Source organism: Mus caroli, unplaced genomic scaffold (genome assembly GCF_978045245.1).
Source record: "Mus caroli unplaced genomic scaffold, Mus_caroli_1 scaffold_17, whole genome shotgun sequence".
In the NCBI taxonomy this organism is placed as follows: domain Eukaryota; kingdom Metazoa; phylum Chordata; class Mammalia; order Rodentia; family Muridae; genus Mus; species Mus caroli.
Window position 1 is genome coordinate 87,739,204 of NW_028227272.1, and position 16,505 is coordinate 87,755,708.

The 16,505-nt window shown below is 46.4% G+C and overlaps 1 protein-coding gene across 1 annotated transcript in view; it reads right to left on the bottom strand.

Annotated features, from left to right (window-relative positions):
• Urb1 (URB1 ribosome biogenesis factor) overlaps window positions 1–15,447 on the bottom strand; it is a 60,426-nt gene extending 44,979 nt beyond the window's left edge. The window contains exons 1-8 of the mRNA XM_021184858.2: window positions 15,193–15,447; window positions 11,285–11,424; window positions 10,339–10,490; window positions 9,216–9,348; window positions 5,724–5,820; window positions 3,380–3,465; window positions 1,849–1,983; window positions 793–917 (exon numbers count right to left, since the gene is read on the bottom strand). Coding sequence (XP_021040517.1) covers window positions 793–917; window positions 1,849–1,983; window positions 3,380–3,465; window positions 5,724–5,820; window positions 9,216–9,348; window positions 10,339–10,490; window positions 11,285–11,424; window positions 15,193–15,334 — 1,010 coding nt within the window. The 5' untranslated portion in view covers window positions 15,335–15,447. The remainder of the gene's footprint in view (window positions 1–792; window positions 918–1,848; window positions 1,984–3,379; window positions 3,466–5,723; window positions 5,821–9,215; window positions 9,349–10,338; window positions 10,491–11,284; window positions 11,425–15,192) is intronic.
• Window positions 15,448–16,505: the final 1,058 nt, after the last annotated feature.

The window sequence follows — 16,505 nt, forward strand, 5'->3', positions numbered from 1 at the left end:
TGCTGGGATTAAAGACATGCCACCAGGCTAAATTCTTAAAAGAAATGCTCTGTAGCCAGGAGGGAGAAAATAAATCACTAAGGACTAGAAAGCATGCTCATCTTTTATTACTCAACAGAGGTGGGGCAAAAAAAAAAAAGGAGGTGTATATATATATATATATATATATATATATATATATATCTGACTAAAAAAATACACTAAAAAAGTAATACCATTAGATTTGGTCCTTACTGATAAAATCTTGTAACTATGAATGAGGAAATAAAAGCCACAACCCCCCCTTTGAAGTCCTCCCCACTGGCAGCATGCTGGAGGAGCAGGGGCTGTTTAGCTTTGGAATCAGATTTCCTGCACCCAGTGCAGTCTCTGCCACTCACAGGGTAAGTGCTTTGGCCCCTCTGTGGTTACCTTATGCAAAACTGGGCTAACAGAGCTCAGGGTTGCTAATAAGCCTGTGTCAACAGGAGCTTCCCTCCCTGGGAAGGTCCACTCTAGGGGCTCTTTCTCTGATCCAAGGACATTGTTGTCTTTAAATACACACATCCACTACCTTCTCCTTGGTAAATGGACCTTTATCTGTATGCCTGAATTGCAACTGTGAGTCTACTGCCTCCAAGGGCACTGATAAATACACACTCTCTAAATCTCCCCTAAATGAATTTAATCACGTCCATGATTCCGACCTGAAGCACCACAGTTCTATCACTTAGCTGGATTCCACTGGGCCGTCAGGATCTGCCTCCCTTTAAGAAACATACACACAGGGGTTCACAGAGCAATGTACTTTACCTGCCAGAAGTTCCCAAAGAGGCATCATAAAAACTAATCCCATGCTTTCGAGAACAGCAGAGATCTATCAGGAAGTTATGAACGAGGTCCCTCACCATGGCTTTCCCCGCCTCTTCAGCTGGTATCTAGAAGGATTTAATAAACCATCAATCCCAAGGTCCTTAGTGACAGCTACAAAATAAAAACTGGGCAATATCACATGATGATAACAACTCGGGATGTACTTTAAATCAATACTTGAGGTCAATTGAAAAGGCAAACAAGTACCCCAGGCAGTAGATATACACTGATCAGGATGACACAACACTCTTAAGAAGGATGAGATTCAGCTTGTAAGTTTAAACTTTAAAAGGTTAAAAATGGCTAAGATTTGTCTTGTGCTCTTGAATAAAAGCCCACGTTCACGAGTGCGGCTGTCAGCCTGTGGGAATTCCTGGTGAGGAACATACAACAGTGTTTAAAGCAGAGGAGAGGGCGAGTCACCGAGAGAGAAGCAAAAGCAGGCTCTAAAGAGGCAAATGGCCATCAACTTAACAGTGAGCCTGAGTCCTTGCCAGGCTAGCCAAGTCGGTGTTCAGAAGCATCCAAGGAAACCCAAAATGAATGCGGGGATCGGACCAATGTGAGGGGGACGGCTTTAATTTAGCTCATGAATTTACAATCACAACATAAGCAAAAATGTGGGGTCTTCTGGACAGAATTCTGAAATAAGAAAGTTACAAAAGCTGGATATCTTAAAAAGGAAAAGAGCCAAGCAAGAGGAGGAAGAGGCAGCCTGGAGGAGTCCTCTAAACCTACCACAATCAGGTACTTCAGGGCCAGCCAGGGAGTCACTCCACCAGGAGGTAATTGTCTTCTCATTAAAAACAAAATAGCAGTACTCTCATTGTTCCAAGACTAGAATAAAAATCTTACAGGAACTGTATTATACCTTGCAAAGAATTAACTTAACTATATAGCCATAAGTCAGAAAAAAATAGATCAAATGACATTCCCTCAGAGGTCTGAGACAGGGCTCAGAAGTTTTCGTATCCTGACTGTGACTCTGCGACTCACCGCAACGCTTTCTGGCTTTTCTGGAGTGACATCTGTGATCCCATTCCAGTTGTAGAGAGCAGCTATATGGTTCAGAAACTGCCCAGTAAAGAAACGCACCTTCTGGGTTTTCGTGATGTTTTTATTGTGAACCACCTGGATACAGTAAGAAGAGAAAGAAAATGAAAGTCAATCATCTCTATATGCTACCATGATAAACGTATGCGTGCCGAGGAAAGATACTTTACCAAAGAAAAGGAAAAACTGAAAAAGAAATAGAGAATCTGCCAAATTCCCAAGTATCTTAGTGTACCCATTGAGCATTTTGGTGTGTTTCGTTTTTAGCCCCTCCCTCCTACCACAATGCACACTGATTATATTTATTTGTGGTTTGGATGTTTCTTTTATTTACATGATTTAGCTTTTCTCAGAGCGTCATTTTGAAGAGCTAAGCGTCCTTCTGTGCTCTGACTGGACCATAACTGATATCACGGTTCCTGTGGTGTTGGTATTAGGTATTCCCACACTCAGGCTGTTCCCTGCAAAGCCATGACCAGCATAGGGCTACATAGTTTGTTTTGTTTTGTTTTTTAACCACATTTCTGTCTAGGGAGCAGGCATCGGTTCTTACGTATAAGGACCCACATCAAGATCTTAGCACCACCCAGGGCTACCCCCAAACCGCTGTTACTGAGCTTCAGGAAATTGTGTTCCAAATGGGTGGTTCAAGTATATAATGCAATGGCATAGCATGTAAGCATACATAAGACTGACGCTTCATGCCTCCCGCTCAGCACGCTCTCTCGGAAAGCACTCATTTCCGCTGCATCTTTGCTAGCACTGAGTACCATGTGGTGAGCTCAGATTACTTTAGGTGAAGGGTTTCTCAGCCTCTACTCTGGGAGCTGCCCCGCAGGATGTGTTGTAACGTCACTGGTCTTATCCATAAGGGACTGTTGGTACCATGCCACCGTGACAATCAGAACTATCTCCAGACATCTTCAGGTGCTCTCCCGTAGCAGAGAATGGGTCAGTCACCCTGAGTGAGGAGAATCCCTGATGTAAAGTCACCCGTGCTTCTTAGTCTTTTTTAAAGCACTGGGTTCTACCTTTTCTTTTCAGAGGGTCAGTGTGTTCACTGATCACTGAAGGTTTCTATCTATATACAATCCGTGATCCTTTTACCAAGTTTTAAATGTTTCTTAAGATATCTGAAACAGGCAGAATATGCAACATGACTCAAATGAACACTGGGGCAGGTTTGTAAAGAAAGTATCATTTGCAATTTACAGTCCAAACTGCTGCAGCTGCGTTCCTGTGACAGCTTCTCCCTTATCGTCGCAAAGCGGCCAGGCTGCTTGCGTTCCCGCTCTTCTTTAACCTTCCAGCCCCAAACTAACTCCCCACCAATGCCAAGTTTAAGCCTAAGCAGCTCTTGTCCAAGCTACCTCACTGCAGCTTCAGCCCTGAAGCACCCTGGGGGTCGGGGAGTGGGGACAGGCCTCTACTCATCCTCAAAGACAACAAGATGCTCGAGACAGCAGACACGTACCTTTGCTTTCAGTGTGGACAATAAAATGTTGATGGTAGAGATCTTATCCTCCTTTATACCTGAGCTAAAGATGCAGGGGATAAATTCTGAAAAATAAATGTTGCAAAGAACTAAATAAACGCATGGTACTTTGAAATGTAGAGTAAATAAAGCCACACCTGATTTAAGTTCTGTGCCAGGTACACAGTTTCAACAGTAAACTGGCTCCGTGGCACAGGGACTCAAGGACATCTCAAGGTAAAACAATCACAGAACTTTCAGGAAGGGTGGTAGTTGCCCAGCCCCATTTAGTGTTTCCTTGCATGAAGTAAAAGTCACGTGGTGCTATGGGGGGGGGGGGGGGTACAGAGCATGGCAGCAATCTCTTCCACCTCATGAGCTCAGGGGTGCTTGGGATGTCCTGGGCTCTGAGCTGCTTCACAGCGCAGAGGGGGTAGTCTGTTTGCCCTTCTCTCTACCAACAAGACAGCTGCAGACCCAACAATCTGTCTCACTGGCTACACACAAGCCTAAAGAACACACACAATCCTACAAAGAGAACTCGTTCTTTTTTTTGTTTGTTTTTAAAGTCAAAGCATAAATTTCAAGTTAACCATAACTTGACAGAGTTTCGTTGACAGAAACCGAGTCAACGCGGATGGCAAACACGGTGCCATCCGCGTTGACTCGGTTTCTGCCGGGTCCAGCTGCTCTGCCTGATGTTCCTGCTGCTTTTCTCTACTCACCCCCATCCCTGCAACACTGACTTCAGTGGGTACAGGGACACCTAATGCTCCGTCTGCTCACCCATCCCCTGCTAATGGTTAGCTGGAGAGCGATGGATGCTGGCACTCAGCCTGCTTTCTCACTATCACTGAGGCCCATGGGATGGTAATGTTTACATTCATCTCTCTGCTTCCTGACCATGGCTTCAATGTCACCAGCTACTTCACACTCTTGCCATCATGCCTTCCCTGGCATGAAAAACTGTTCCCTAAAATAACACAAGCCCAAATAAACCTCTCTATCCTTCAGTTGCTTCTGTCAGGTACTTTGTTACAGCAAAAAGAAAAGTCACTAATGTAGACCTTATGCAAATGCAATCCATCTCCTCCCCTCACGCTCTGACCAACAGCAACAGAGCCACCACACGGCCCAGGCTGACCACAGACAGTCTCACTTTTTACTCAGACCCTCATCCGTAGCACGAAGCTCAGTTCCCCTGCCCTGGCTGAGGCAGAAGGGTTGGTCACCAACCACTTAGGCTATAGCACATGGGGACTCTCCAAGGACTTAGCCCAGTGCTCTTCTAGGACATAGGGGTAAGATTCTGGAACTCTGAGCGACTGCCATATGTACCACAGGACAGTCATTTACTACCTTTCTGAAGCTCTTAATAAAACACTAATGCTCCTAATAACTGGCAAGCCTTGCTCTGAGGAGGCAGTCACCAGAGGTGGTCAGATTGAAGCTCCCTTACATTCTGTAATATTCTGATAACATGGAGCACAGCCATAATGGCAATCAATTCATCTGCCTATGTTAATTATTATGATGCAGAAATCAAACTCCTTGTATATGTTAAGTAGGCACTATACAACTGAGCTATATCCCAAACCCTTATACTTTTTTCTTTTTTTTTTTAATTATTGCAATTACTGGGTCTGGAGAGATGGCTCACTGGTTAAGAGCAATAGCTGCTCTTCCAGAGAACCCAGGTTTGATTCCCAGAACCTACATTAACAGATCAAAACTGCTTCTAGGGGCTGGTGAGATGGCTCAGTGGGTAAGAGCACCCGACTGCTCTTCCGAAGGTCCAGAGTTCAAATCCCAGCAACCACATAGTGGCTCACAACCATCCGTAACGAGATCTGGCGCCCTCTTCTGGAGTGTCTGAAGACAGCTACAGTGTACTTACATATAATAAATAAAAATAAACTTTAAAAAAAAAAAAAACTGCTTCTAACTGCAGTCCCAGGAGATGTGATGCCCTCCTCTGTCCTCTGCAGGGGCCACAAGCATGAGGTCTATAAATATACACACAGGGGAAACAACAGACACATAAAAAATAAATAAGTAAAAATGTTAAAATATATAAATACTAAGAAAAATCAGAGCTATGAATCTGTGTGTCCTTTGGAACAAAAGCCATAAAGCCTCCTGTCTGCGTCTCAAGGTTATGCTGGGCATTCCAGATGGCCTCAAGGGAACACCGACCAGTGCTGTCAACACACAACTGCTCAAAGACATCCTCCGAGCACTGTAGAACGCACTGCAGCTACAGAGGCTGCAGCGTCTTTTGGAAGAAACCCTTTCGGTAGGTTCCCTGAACTTCACACGTCCCCAAGGGACAGGGCACTCCCACCTTTTATCTCCAGGACTTGTCCAATGGTGTTGTCATCACCCGCAATTAGGAAGGAAAGGGCAAACTGGATGTAGGCCAGCCGGACGTCATGCACTCCCTGTAGGACAAAGGAGACTCACATGTCACATGCTGCCATTACAGAGAAGAACACAGAAGGCACGTACGCCTCTCAGCTCAGTGTCTGCAGCTGCCTGGTCTAATCTCAGGCACTGGCATTTGGAGTCCTCGCTCGCTCTTTATGGAAAGCAAATTCTCCTTGCACCCCATGTCTCTAAGTCTCTGCTTTCCTTCTAGCCAATCCTATTCTCAATATAACGCATGGCTGCAGACAGCTCTGCCCCTCCCCTGACTCACGGCCTAAGTGTCTTTAGTTCACTCTAGGATGGGGACAAACATCCTTTGCCTGCTGGGACCAATCCCCTCTGCTTGCTAATAAAAACAATTTACTGTGTTTTAGGAAAGCCAGAGATAATGGAGACATGGTGCTGCTTCTGATGAGAGGCCAACGTGGTGAGATCTGGTGTTTATTAGGAATTGTAAATAAGTTATTAACACTGACAAGCAAAGGACAGATGATGTTTCATGTTATGAACACATGGGCATCCGGGATACAGCTCACAGGCATGGGTGTGACCCAGGGAGGCAGGCATAAAAGCCAAAACTACACCCAACACTTGTGGAGAAGCCATGGGCCATCTCATCAGCTTTCCCTCCCAATGTTAAGGTATATTCATGTCTCAGCAGAAGGGAGTGAAGGCACAGGTCGCCTCAGCTGCTCCAGCATGGGAACATGTATTTAGAGCCTCCACCACTCAGACGGAAAACCTTTCCAATTCCCAGTTACTCCAACAATTGGAATGCATTGCAAGAATGAAGTTAATATGAGAGAAAGCATGTTCTTCAACACCTGGCAAGACCAAGGACTCAGCATCCCTGCCATCCAGGTCACCCTGGCCCACTCAGGAGTAACACAAGAGGTGGCAGCAGTCACTGTGAACGCAGTGAGGACAATGGTCGTGTGTAATGAGCACCTGCTTCATGCATGCCAGGCTCTATGACAAACTGAATCACTGGCATCTCCTTCAGCTCTCAACAGCCTATGGGAGCACTCACACTCTACAGATGAGTGGAAAAGGACTCATTATCACCATCACCACCATCACCGACCTTCTTCTTCTCCCAATTCAAGTATGCAGAGGCAGTCCGGGGCCCGGAATCCCAGTCCCCAGTTCTGTCACTTGAGATTTTTCTAGAGTATGAGTACAACAGTAAACTTGACAAGATCTTCCTGTAAGAGCTTCCAATAAAGAAATTCTAAATGAAAAAAAATATGGCTACCATATACTAGTTCCTATCCTAGATCACAACCAACCTCAACTCTCAAGTCCTACACTGCAGAGAAACTAGACTGACCAATCTCAGAGACAAGGCAGCCACCCTCCTTAGGCCAGCCACTGCCACAGGCTTCCAGCCTACCCTTCAAAGGCAGCCCACTCCCACTGAAGACAGCCTGTGCCTACTCCTCGTTCCCACCCTACGACCTCACAGGGACATCATCCCAGAAAGGAAACATTCTGAACTTCTCTAGACTTGTTCTGAAAAATACTTTCTAAAATAGACTGAAACATTTGGCAAAGCTGCTCTTTGGCACAAGATTTTAACAATGCTTTCTTTGGCTGAATAAACAGAGACATGATCTACTTTCTTCAAAAACATTAAAATATACCTTACAAAACAGCAAGGACTCCCCACCTCCAACAACTTGGGGTGGGGAACCTCAAATGCTTGAGATATTTAAAGACACCTGACAAACCTATTAACCAAATACAACAAAAATATGGACCTTGTTTAGACCCAGATTTGAACCAAAAAGTATAAAAATGTTTTTCAGACTGGAAGATCCAAAGACCAAATTGGCTGTTCATGGTGAGAAATTATTAATGGTGACTGTCCCATAATACCATTGTGGTTTTGTTTTTAAAGACATTATTTTGCTAAGAGTGCGTGCTGAAATATTTATACTGAAATATTATTCTCTTTTGAGATTTGCTATAAAAGTCAACTGGAAAGGTGGAGTGTAAAGTGGGTGAAGGTGACTGACACTAGCTAAAGCTGGAACTCGAGGTTCCGCGTGCTGCTCTATTTTTAATGCCTCTGGCTTTTGAAAAAGCTTAATGTCTGGCTGTCACTGACCACAATATACCTAAAGGAGCTTATGCAGATCACACAAGGCAAGTACAAGCACTTGCAATGGGACAGAGCCTTCCACTTTGCAGAGTTCAGGGGTAAAACAGCACCCCCTGGAGCCTGGCTGAGCAGTGGCTGTAGCCAGGGTATGGGAGGGAGAGCCCTAGCTGGGCTTTCCACATTGTCCAGGCTGTCTGGGTGGCCTGAATACACACACCTTACTCATTCAGCTTGGATCATTCTTTTCATTATAAGTGCATTTCATGTCCAAAGCCTTACCCACTGATGGGAATCTGTTGACATGTTAATAAAGTGTACCATCTAAGGGACACTGAGACCTGGACTTTCTTCCCTCAGACACTGCCTTATTTAAAATTCTATAAGCCCTTAACACCAGGCTAGACTGGAAACCATAAAAGTTTTGGCATTATTATGAACCTATCAGACTACTTTCTAGCAATTAAGAAATCTAATTGCCAGGCATATTAGGACAAGGAGCTAGCATATTGTCTGTTTTTAACAGAGGACATCCACAGCAACACAGTCGTCCACCTCAGCCAGGTCATAGTATGTGTTCACTGTGTTCTATTCTCAGGGGGAAAACACTCAGGCCTTGGCTGTGCACAGCACTGAGCACCATTAGGAGCCAATCTGGCAAGCAAGAACAGGTGCTACCAAAACCTGCAGCTGGCCCCTACGCTGGGAGCTGAGACATCTGTGGTGGGTTTTCTTCTCCAGAGCCCTGCCATGCCCAAGTGTCAGCTCTAGAGCTATAAAATGAACTCATACACGCTCCTGACATCCAAGCAGTCCTTCTCCACTCTCGCTGGTACGCCCAGCTTCTACCCATGGAGACGATACTGAGGAGCAAAGGTCAGTCCCCACACCTTCAGAAGCCCGCTCTGGTTTAGCGTTGCAAAGGATTTCTCTAAAGGGGACACAATGGCAAGAAGACTGGGACACTGTATAAACTCACAGCGGTGAGGCAGAGAGGGCTCTCCTATTCACTCAGAGGAGAGCTTAAATCTATCCTCCTAGGCAGAGAACAAAGCCACCAAGACAACCTCGTCCCCTTTGGATAGGCCCAGATCTTCTCAGATGTCCCAGTGGTTCAGGTTCTGCTGAGCCACTGGCCCTATCAAAGTCAGATTTGGGGTGAGGGGGTGAGGGAAAGGCTGCTGCCCTACTCAAAGACGTGGCCTTCTGCAGCTCTGTGAGGACCAAGGGAAGGGAGGGAGAGAAACCACCACCAAAGTCTCCCAAAGGGAAGGGAACTACGGACAACCATGACACTGGGGCTCTCACCTTTGAATCCCTCTTGGTCACCAAGGCAAACAAGGCTTTTTTATTCAAATCCAAAGAGCTGCACACCTCTCTGGCAGCTTCGGGACCCTGGGTCACCATGGCAGTCATCAGGTCCAGGCAGGCTCGAGCCATCCTGCACAGGGACAGGAAAGCACGTGTCAGGAATAGGAGCAGCAGTAGAAGGGACCCAGAGCATACCTGCTGTAGGATTTGCTACCCAAAACCAGGGAAGAGGAGAAAGCCTAATGCTCTTCTCTTTCATTTTTTAAAAGCATGACCAAAACATTATAAGGAACTAAAAAAGCCAAGGAAAGATTATAATACAAAAATGAAAAAAATTATTAAATATTATTATTTAAGACAGAGATTCACTATATATGTAGTAGCTCTGGCTAAAATGGAACTCACTATGTAGAGACTGGGCTGGCCCTGAACTCACAGATATCTGCTTGCATCTGTCTCTTGAATTCTGGGATTAAAGTGTAAGCTACCATACCCATTACTAAAGACAAACATTTTATCTGTCAAGTGAGCATCATTGTCCGAGCAGCCACATCCCAGTCACTGTGTTTTGGGGACATAAACTTTAAAGAGGTGTCTCCAAAAGTGCCCTCTAGGCAGCCTTCTTCTCTGAGCTTGCCAGACTTGGTGGTTCCATGCCAGGTGCTATTCTAGACCCTGGAAAATACGATGCTATGATCCTCTGCACACACACTTAGGGGAGAAGACAGTCAATAGATGTAGACCATTGTGTCAAATGCACAGGTATTTGTCTGCATGCAGAAAACTAAAGTGGGACATGGAGACAAAAAAGGACAGTGGGACCGTTACTGGCCTAAGATGGCCGGTGAAGACCATACAGGCCTTTCCTCTGCAAAGTATTGAGGAATACATAGACCATGGTTACTTAGAAATGAAGCATCTAGGCAGAACAGGCTATGTAAGGCATGGTTGAGTCCCAGGACAGTGAAGAGAACAGCCTAGAGCAGAAGGGACACTTGGTGTGAGAAGTCGGCGGTGGTCCCTGCAGGTCACTGATTAAGAATGGGCTGAGTCATGCTCTGAACAAGCTCAGTAACAGCCAACCTAGCGGCTGTCCCCTGGCCACCAACAGACAGCTCACCTGTAACCAGACGCATACAGGGACTCACAGAGGAGCTTCATGTGGTTGTACAACAGCTTCTTCACAATGTTGGCACCCACCACGTGGAAATGCGTAAGATCACTGGCTGTCCTCAGTAATATGGCCTCGAAGGCTTGAAATATTAACAGCATCTGCAAAGGCAGAATTGAACAGTGCCAATCATTTCACTCTCGCCTTAGCTGGGGTTACGACATTAGCCCTTCCCCAGATCTTGAGCCAAAATAACAAGAGGGAAGCAGGCAAGAGTTCACCAGCCTTACCCAGGCTCTGAACTACACACATACAAGAGGCTGCTTAGCTTCACAAGACAAAAGCAAAGGACAAAACTTTATTGAGGATGAAATTCAGTTCTCTGAAGACATTCAGTTCCACAGCCTTACAACTAGGGTCCAGCTCCATATGTGTTCTGAGTCTCTAACACACAGCATTTCCCTCAGCCAACCTAGCGCACTGTAAGAATCCATAATCCCGGGACTGGAAAGACGGCTCAGCAGTTGAAAGAACTGGCTGCTCTTGCAGAAAACCTGAGTTCAGTTCCCAGCACCCACTCAGCAGCTCCCAACTGTCTGGACCCAAGTCCCAAGGAACTCAATGCCTTCTTCTAGCCTCTGTGGCAATAAGCATGCGTGTGGTACACACACATACATGCATGCATGCATACATACATACATGCAAAATACTCATACACATAAAAATAAATGAATAAACACGTTTTAAAACCTCTAATCTTGGCTTACGACATTATCATAATCTATTAGAGAGAAGTTGCTGTTTCCACAAAGGTCACGGAAGCGAAGCACTGGAATAAGAGGTCACTTTCTAAAGGAAGCTGGTAATGACCAAGACATGGATATATCACACTTTGCCAAGCTCACTGCTACACAACACAGACTTTTTCTCATCATGCAAGTAAGAAACAACCTACTTCACTCTCAGGCCGCTTCTCCCCACTCAGGAGCTGGAAAATCTCTGCACATTCCATGGAAATCTTGATGTAGCCCTCGACAACATCACACATGTCTTCCTGCGGTAGCTTCTTGGCAGCAGAAACGAAGGCTTCCAAAGCTGAAATAGGAGTTAAGAGATCAACAGGACAGTCTCCTCAGAAGCCATCACAGCCACCACTACACCATACTCTCCTTGTTCAGTGACTCCCACACACCTCTAATATACCCAAAGAGGCAAAGAACCCACTGAACTGAGGGTTCATGTGAAGGCGGCAACTCCTACAAGGCTATCTGAAGACAGGACTTCTAAGAGACAATTAAGGATGAGTGAGGTCATCAGGTTGATGGCTTAGTTCCACAGGATTGATGTCCTAATAATAAGGGACACCAGAGAGATCTTGGAAGAGGTGAGGTCTTATGAGGACACAGTGAAAGGCAACTGTGTGCAGTTCAGGAGTAGCCTTCATGCACATTACGTTGGGTTCTTTCTACCTAGATCTGCAAGAACATAAATGCTGCTTAGCATCTAGTGTGCAGTCTTTAGTTACAGTAGCCCCTGGCAGATGACCCCATCTGTACATTATTAAAGCATTCAAATGAAGCCAGTGTAAGAAAGAAGCTGCTTGTGGGCAAACTCATGCTGAATGAAATTCTGGCTCTAGCCCTAGAAGATGACTTGATTCTGCAGGTGAGAGACATAAATTGTACAGAATCAACTATATCTTTCTTCTTGGACAGCAGCTCTATGTGGCTGACTCAAGCCAGTCTGCACCATCTGGTCAGGTATGAGGAGCAAGGAGCAAGGCCAGGCACTATGAACACAGCAGGTAAGAACACACCAATTAAAAACAGAAGTGTGTGGCAAACACGTGGACCTACATCCTAGAGTAACTGCCTATTAGCTCCATGGTGGTGGGCAGGTCACTGAATGCTGAGTTCTGATACCTTATCTACAACATGAGCTACAGCAAGGAGCCACCTAACTGGGCTTACATAAAGTCTAAAGGGGCTAATGCTGGTACTGCATACAGCACAAAGTAAACCCTTCAAAGCCCGCTGCACTTAGGTGGCATCTGCTCACATTCAGGCCTCTGCTAACCTCACAAGGCCTTCTCCAACCTCACTTCCTACTGAGTGTAGCGTTTCCCCTGCAACTGTACTGGCTCCTTAAACATTCTCAAGCAGTGCTGCTGCCCTAGGCTCCCGCAGCACAGCCAAGTGCAACAGTGAGCAAGTACCACACCATCTGACAGAGGTGGCCCAGAGTGACAGTGGCTCTATCCCTCAGGTCTCCAAGAGTCACTCGCGATACCAACTCCTCTTCTTCAAGGCAGCAAGCATAGACTCCAAGAAACAGTGAGGGCTGCCACGGCAGAGAGTGGTGCTAACACTTTCTTAAAGAGACACTTTCCAAACAAAACCTCCAGGTAGCGCAGGGTACTCTAAGATGGGAGCTTCTAGTCTATTATTACACTGCCAGCTCTACAGCCGTCTTTCCAGTCACTGTTTTCTGAGCTCTTACCACATACAACAGACCTAGGATGTGCTAGAGAATGAAGTGGAAATGGTCTCCACCAACGTGGTACAACCAATGGGATCCAAAGGTACACAGAGATGTACTAAGGACCTACTAGTTCCTTAGACACATACCACAAACTAGTGAGTACTTTGCAGACAAGAGGGGGAAGAAAAGATTGTTGAGAGGTTATAACTGTAGAATGTGGTTTTGACCAGGGGCTGGGGAGGTGTCCCTAAGTAAGGTTGCACCTGATACTAAAAGAATGAGTTGGGGGGCAGGGGTGAGACAGTGCTTCAAGTCACTGATGTGAAAAGTCCCAGGCCGGGGGGGGGGGGGGGGGGGCACAGTGTGAGTTGGTACACCAGGGTTGGTATCTGGGAGGGAGTAGGGAGGAAGTCTAAGATGGAAACAAAGAAGTAGAAAGGCAAAATGGACTAGTGGTGATAACTTTGGCTATTAAAGTGCACCACAGGATGCCACGAGAGGAGTGACATGAGCAGACTGGCAGTTTAAAAGGTCACCTCGTCTTGCATGTGTGATGGGACACAAGGAAACAAATGTAGAAAAGACACCAAGCCTGGACAGCTCTGGCCATTATCACAGAAAGGCTAATGGTGCCTGGGCTAGAGTGACCACCAAGGAAGTAGATGTGGAACTGCAGACTCCAGAGACACACACAGGAGACCACTGAGCCAAGGGATGACTGAGCACAAGGAGGGAGGAACATGTAGGAGACTGGGCCTGCCTGGTACTGCAATGAGGAACAGGGATAACACTTACCCGTCACCAGTGAAGGGCAAGCATGTTGAAGAACCAGACTTGAGCAGATCCTTTCTGATCTAGAATCCCGACTCACCAGTCGGTCATCTCTTTACTGCTGACACTACTCAACTGAACAGCCTTTGCCACTGAACCCCAAAGCTCCTCTCCACCACACAAAGGGAACAGCAACCTAAAAATCCCCAACACACACCCACCAATCCAATCCTTGATAGCATTCCCATGACAGGAACTCAATGTGTACCAAGGAGGGAAAGGGAGAGAAAAATCCTGACATTATAGTCAAATAAAAATCTCTAAACTCCCACATTCACCCACTGACTTCAGCTTCGCAACATCTTTCAATCACTTCATTAAATCATGTACCTGCCAACCTAGCTGTCCCCTAAAATGTAGAAGCCTTTCAGGAACCGAGTTAGCTCTTTTCTTCTGCCAGGAAGGCTCCTTTCCCTATACCATTCTACAGCTCATGAAAAACCTGCTTCCTTGGGGAAGCCTTCTTTGATTTCACAGATCAAGGTCCCAGGCCCATTAGGCACAATGGATAGCTGGCTCCTTCTGGAAGACCCGTGACTATGTGACTTTGCTGGTCACCTGCTTTCCCAAACTATCAGATTTGCAATGGCAAGACCTGTGCCAGGGTTTTATTCACCCATTATATCTCTACCTAACAAACAGCAGCTTCAATTAAATATCGAATAAGTAAGTGTGTGGGGCGCTAAATTCTGTGCTAACAAAGGTGTCATCTTCCAAGCAAACTACCAAGGCGAGGCACCAAACGTTTAAAAATAAAAATTGTAAGAAAAACATTAGCTGAGAATACTTTTTGAGTCAGGATCTCACTATATAGTGTTTACCGAGTCCCCTGGCTGTAAGTTAGCCCAGGACAGTTCAGGGAGACGGACAGCTTACTCTTGTTTGGACTGGCAGCAGCAGCAGCAGCCAGGAGTGCTCTGCCAACACTAACACTGTTAGGATGACACCAATTCTATCCTTAATCGTCAAGTATTTCTAATGTTGGAAGTCAAGGTGTACTTGGTCTAGAACTTTCTAAGAAGATAAGGCTGGCCTTCAACTGACAGAAATCCTCCTGCCTCTTCCTCCCTCTAAAGTGCTGAATTAAAGGCACGAACCATCAAGCCCTGTGATTAGTTTATTAACTTCGTAGTTTTGTTAACCTAAGAGAAATATTTCACTGTCTTGTTTTTACCACCGCGTTGACGTCTGAACATGGTAACATGTTCAACTGTGGTTCTCCTCACAACCTATGTACTCCTTGCACGATTAGAAGTCGTTGTGAAGTGGTGTCACACTCTGCAGCGAGTGAAATTAAATTACAGAATCTGGCCCCTCTCAGTCACCGCTCCGGACAATCCTAGTCACTCGATTTAGTTGTAGGTCCTTATGGAGCTTGTTACACGTGACATCCCGCCATTAACAGAGTTGACAGTTGGTTACTATGGGAACGGCTACTGACAGCCCAAGCAAGCTATCTCACTGAACTATTCTTGACTAACTCCGAGCGGGGCTCCGAGGCGCGGCTGTGCCGGTTACTGCCCCGAAGCTGAGGAGTCCGCTCCCACTCACCGGGTCCTGGGCCCTGCGCATCCTTCAGCAGGGTCTTGAACCGCACGCCCGTGAACTCCTCCGCTCGCGTTCGCTTGGCTGTGCCAGCGGGGGACGCCGCGCTGCTGGGACCCTCTGACGCCTTCCTCTTGGGGACCCCCATGGCCCAAACCACCCGGCCAGCAAAACGGCACCCTCGGAAAACCCACGCGACCGGAAGCACTGGCGGCAAGGAAGGGGCAGGACTGGAAGGAAAGGCGGAGCCTGAGAGGGGAAGCCGGTAAAAGAGCCGGTCTTCGGGTGAGAAAGGGCGGAAGGGGCGGGGCCTGCTGAAGGGGGCGTGGAGAAGGTAGAACACCTGGGGGCGGGGCCTTCTGGGGCGTGTCTCTGGGTGGTGTGGGCGTGGCTTGGTGCTTGGGCGGGGCCTGTAGGGCCTGGGATTTCCCCAAGGGTTTCTCTGGCTGTGCTCTGCCTACAAAGAAAAATCACGTACCCGCCCTTAGCTGCAACAATCTGGGGCAGATGGATCAAAGTGCTTCTCCTGCGCCCGCAGCTCCCTGAGCAGGAAGAACTCCCAGGCCCACAAAGAGCAGCACAAAGAGCTCAGATTTTTAAAAATCTCTGGGCATTTTAATGGTGTCCTTTGAACAACTCCATGAGATTGATACTTCCTCAGTTCAAGCCCCCTGCGTGAAAGAAGGGTGAATTCCCGAGGGCTTGACATCAGGTGGACTTACCTCTGAGAAGCCCTAGCTTGGGAATGTGCCTGTAACCCTGAATCCCCAATTTTTGTCACAACCCTAGCCAGAAGGCTTAGGCTGGTTAGATGTCATTTCAAGTAACCTCCATCCACGCTTGCTTCCCCCAAACCTTGATGCACTTCTTCTGTGGTGCTGAAGGCCAGGGGCAATCAAAGAAAGCAAGCATTTAAGAAAACCTCCTTGGACAGTGCCCGCATCTCAGCACCCTCGTTAAAAAGGAGACAACAAAGCCTGTTCGCCCCAGTCCTGGGCTGGAGAACGGCAAGTAATGTAATGTTTAAAGAACTGCTTTAAGGGGACAGAGAGTACGATACAGTTTTTATTTGTTGTAAGCTGTTGATTTACAGGCTGCAGTAAATGCTCTGGCAAAAATGTGGGAAAGTAAAAACAGTCAGTTGCATAATTAAAAAAAAAAACAGATCTTATCAATATCTGGGTATGTATTTAAAATTCCAAACTAGCCTGTTAGTTGGGAAATCGATGGTTTCTGAAATTCTCTGTCATATTCTTCTAGTCTAATAAGGCACACTTTTGGAAGCAAGTACCTTTTAAGCATCTAAGAATGTGGTCCCT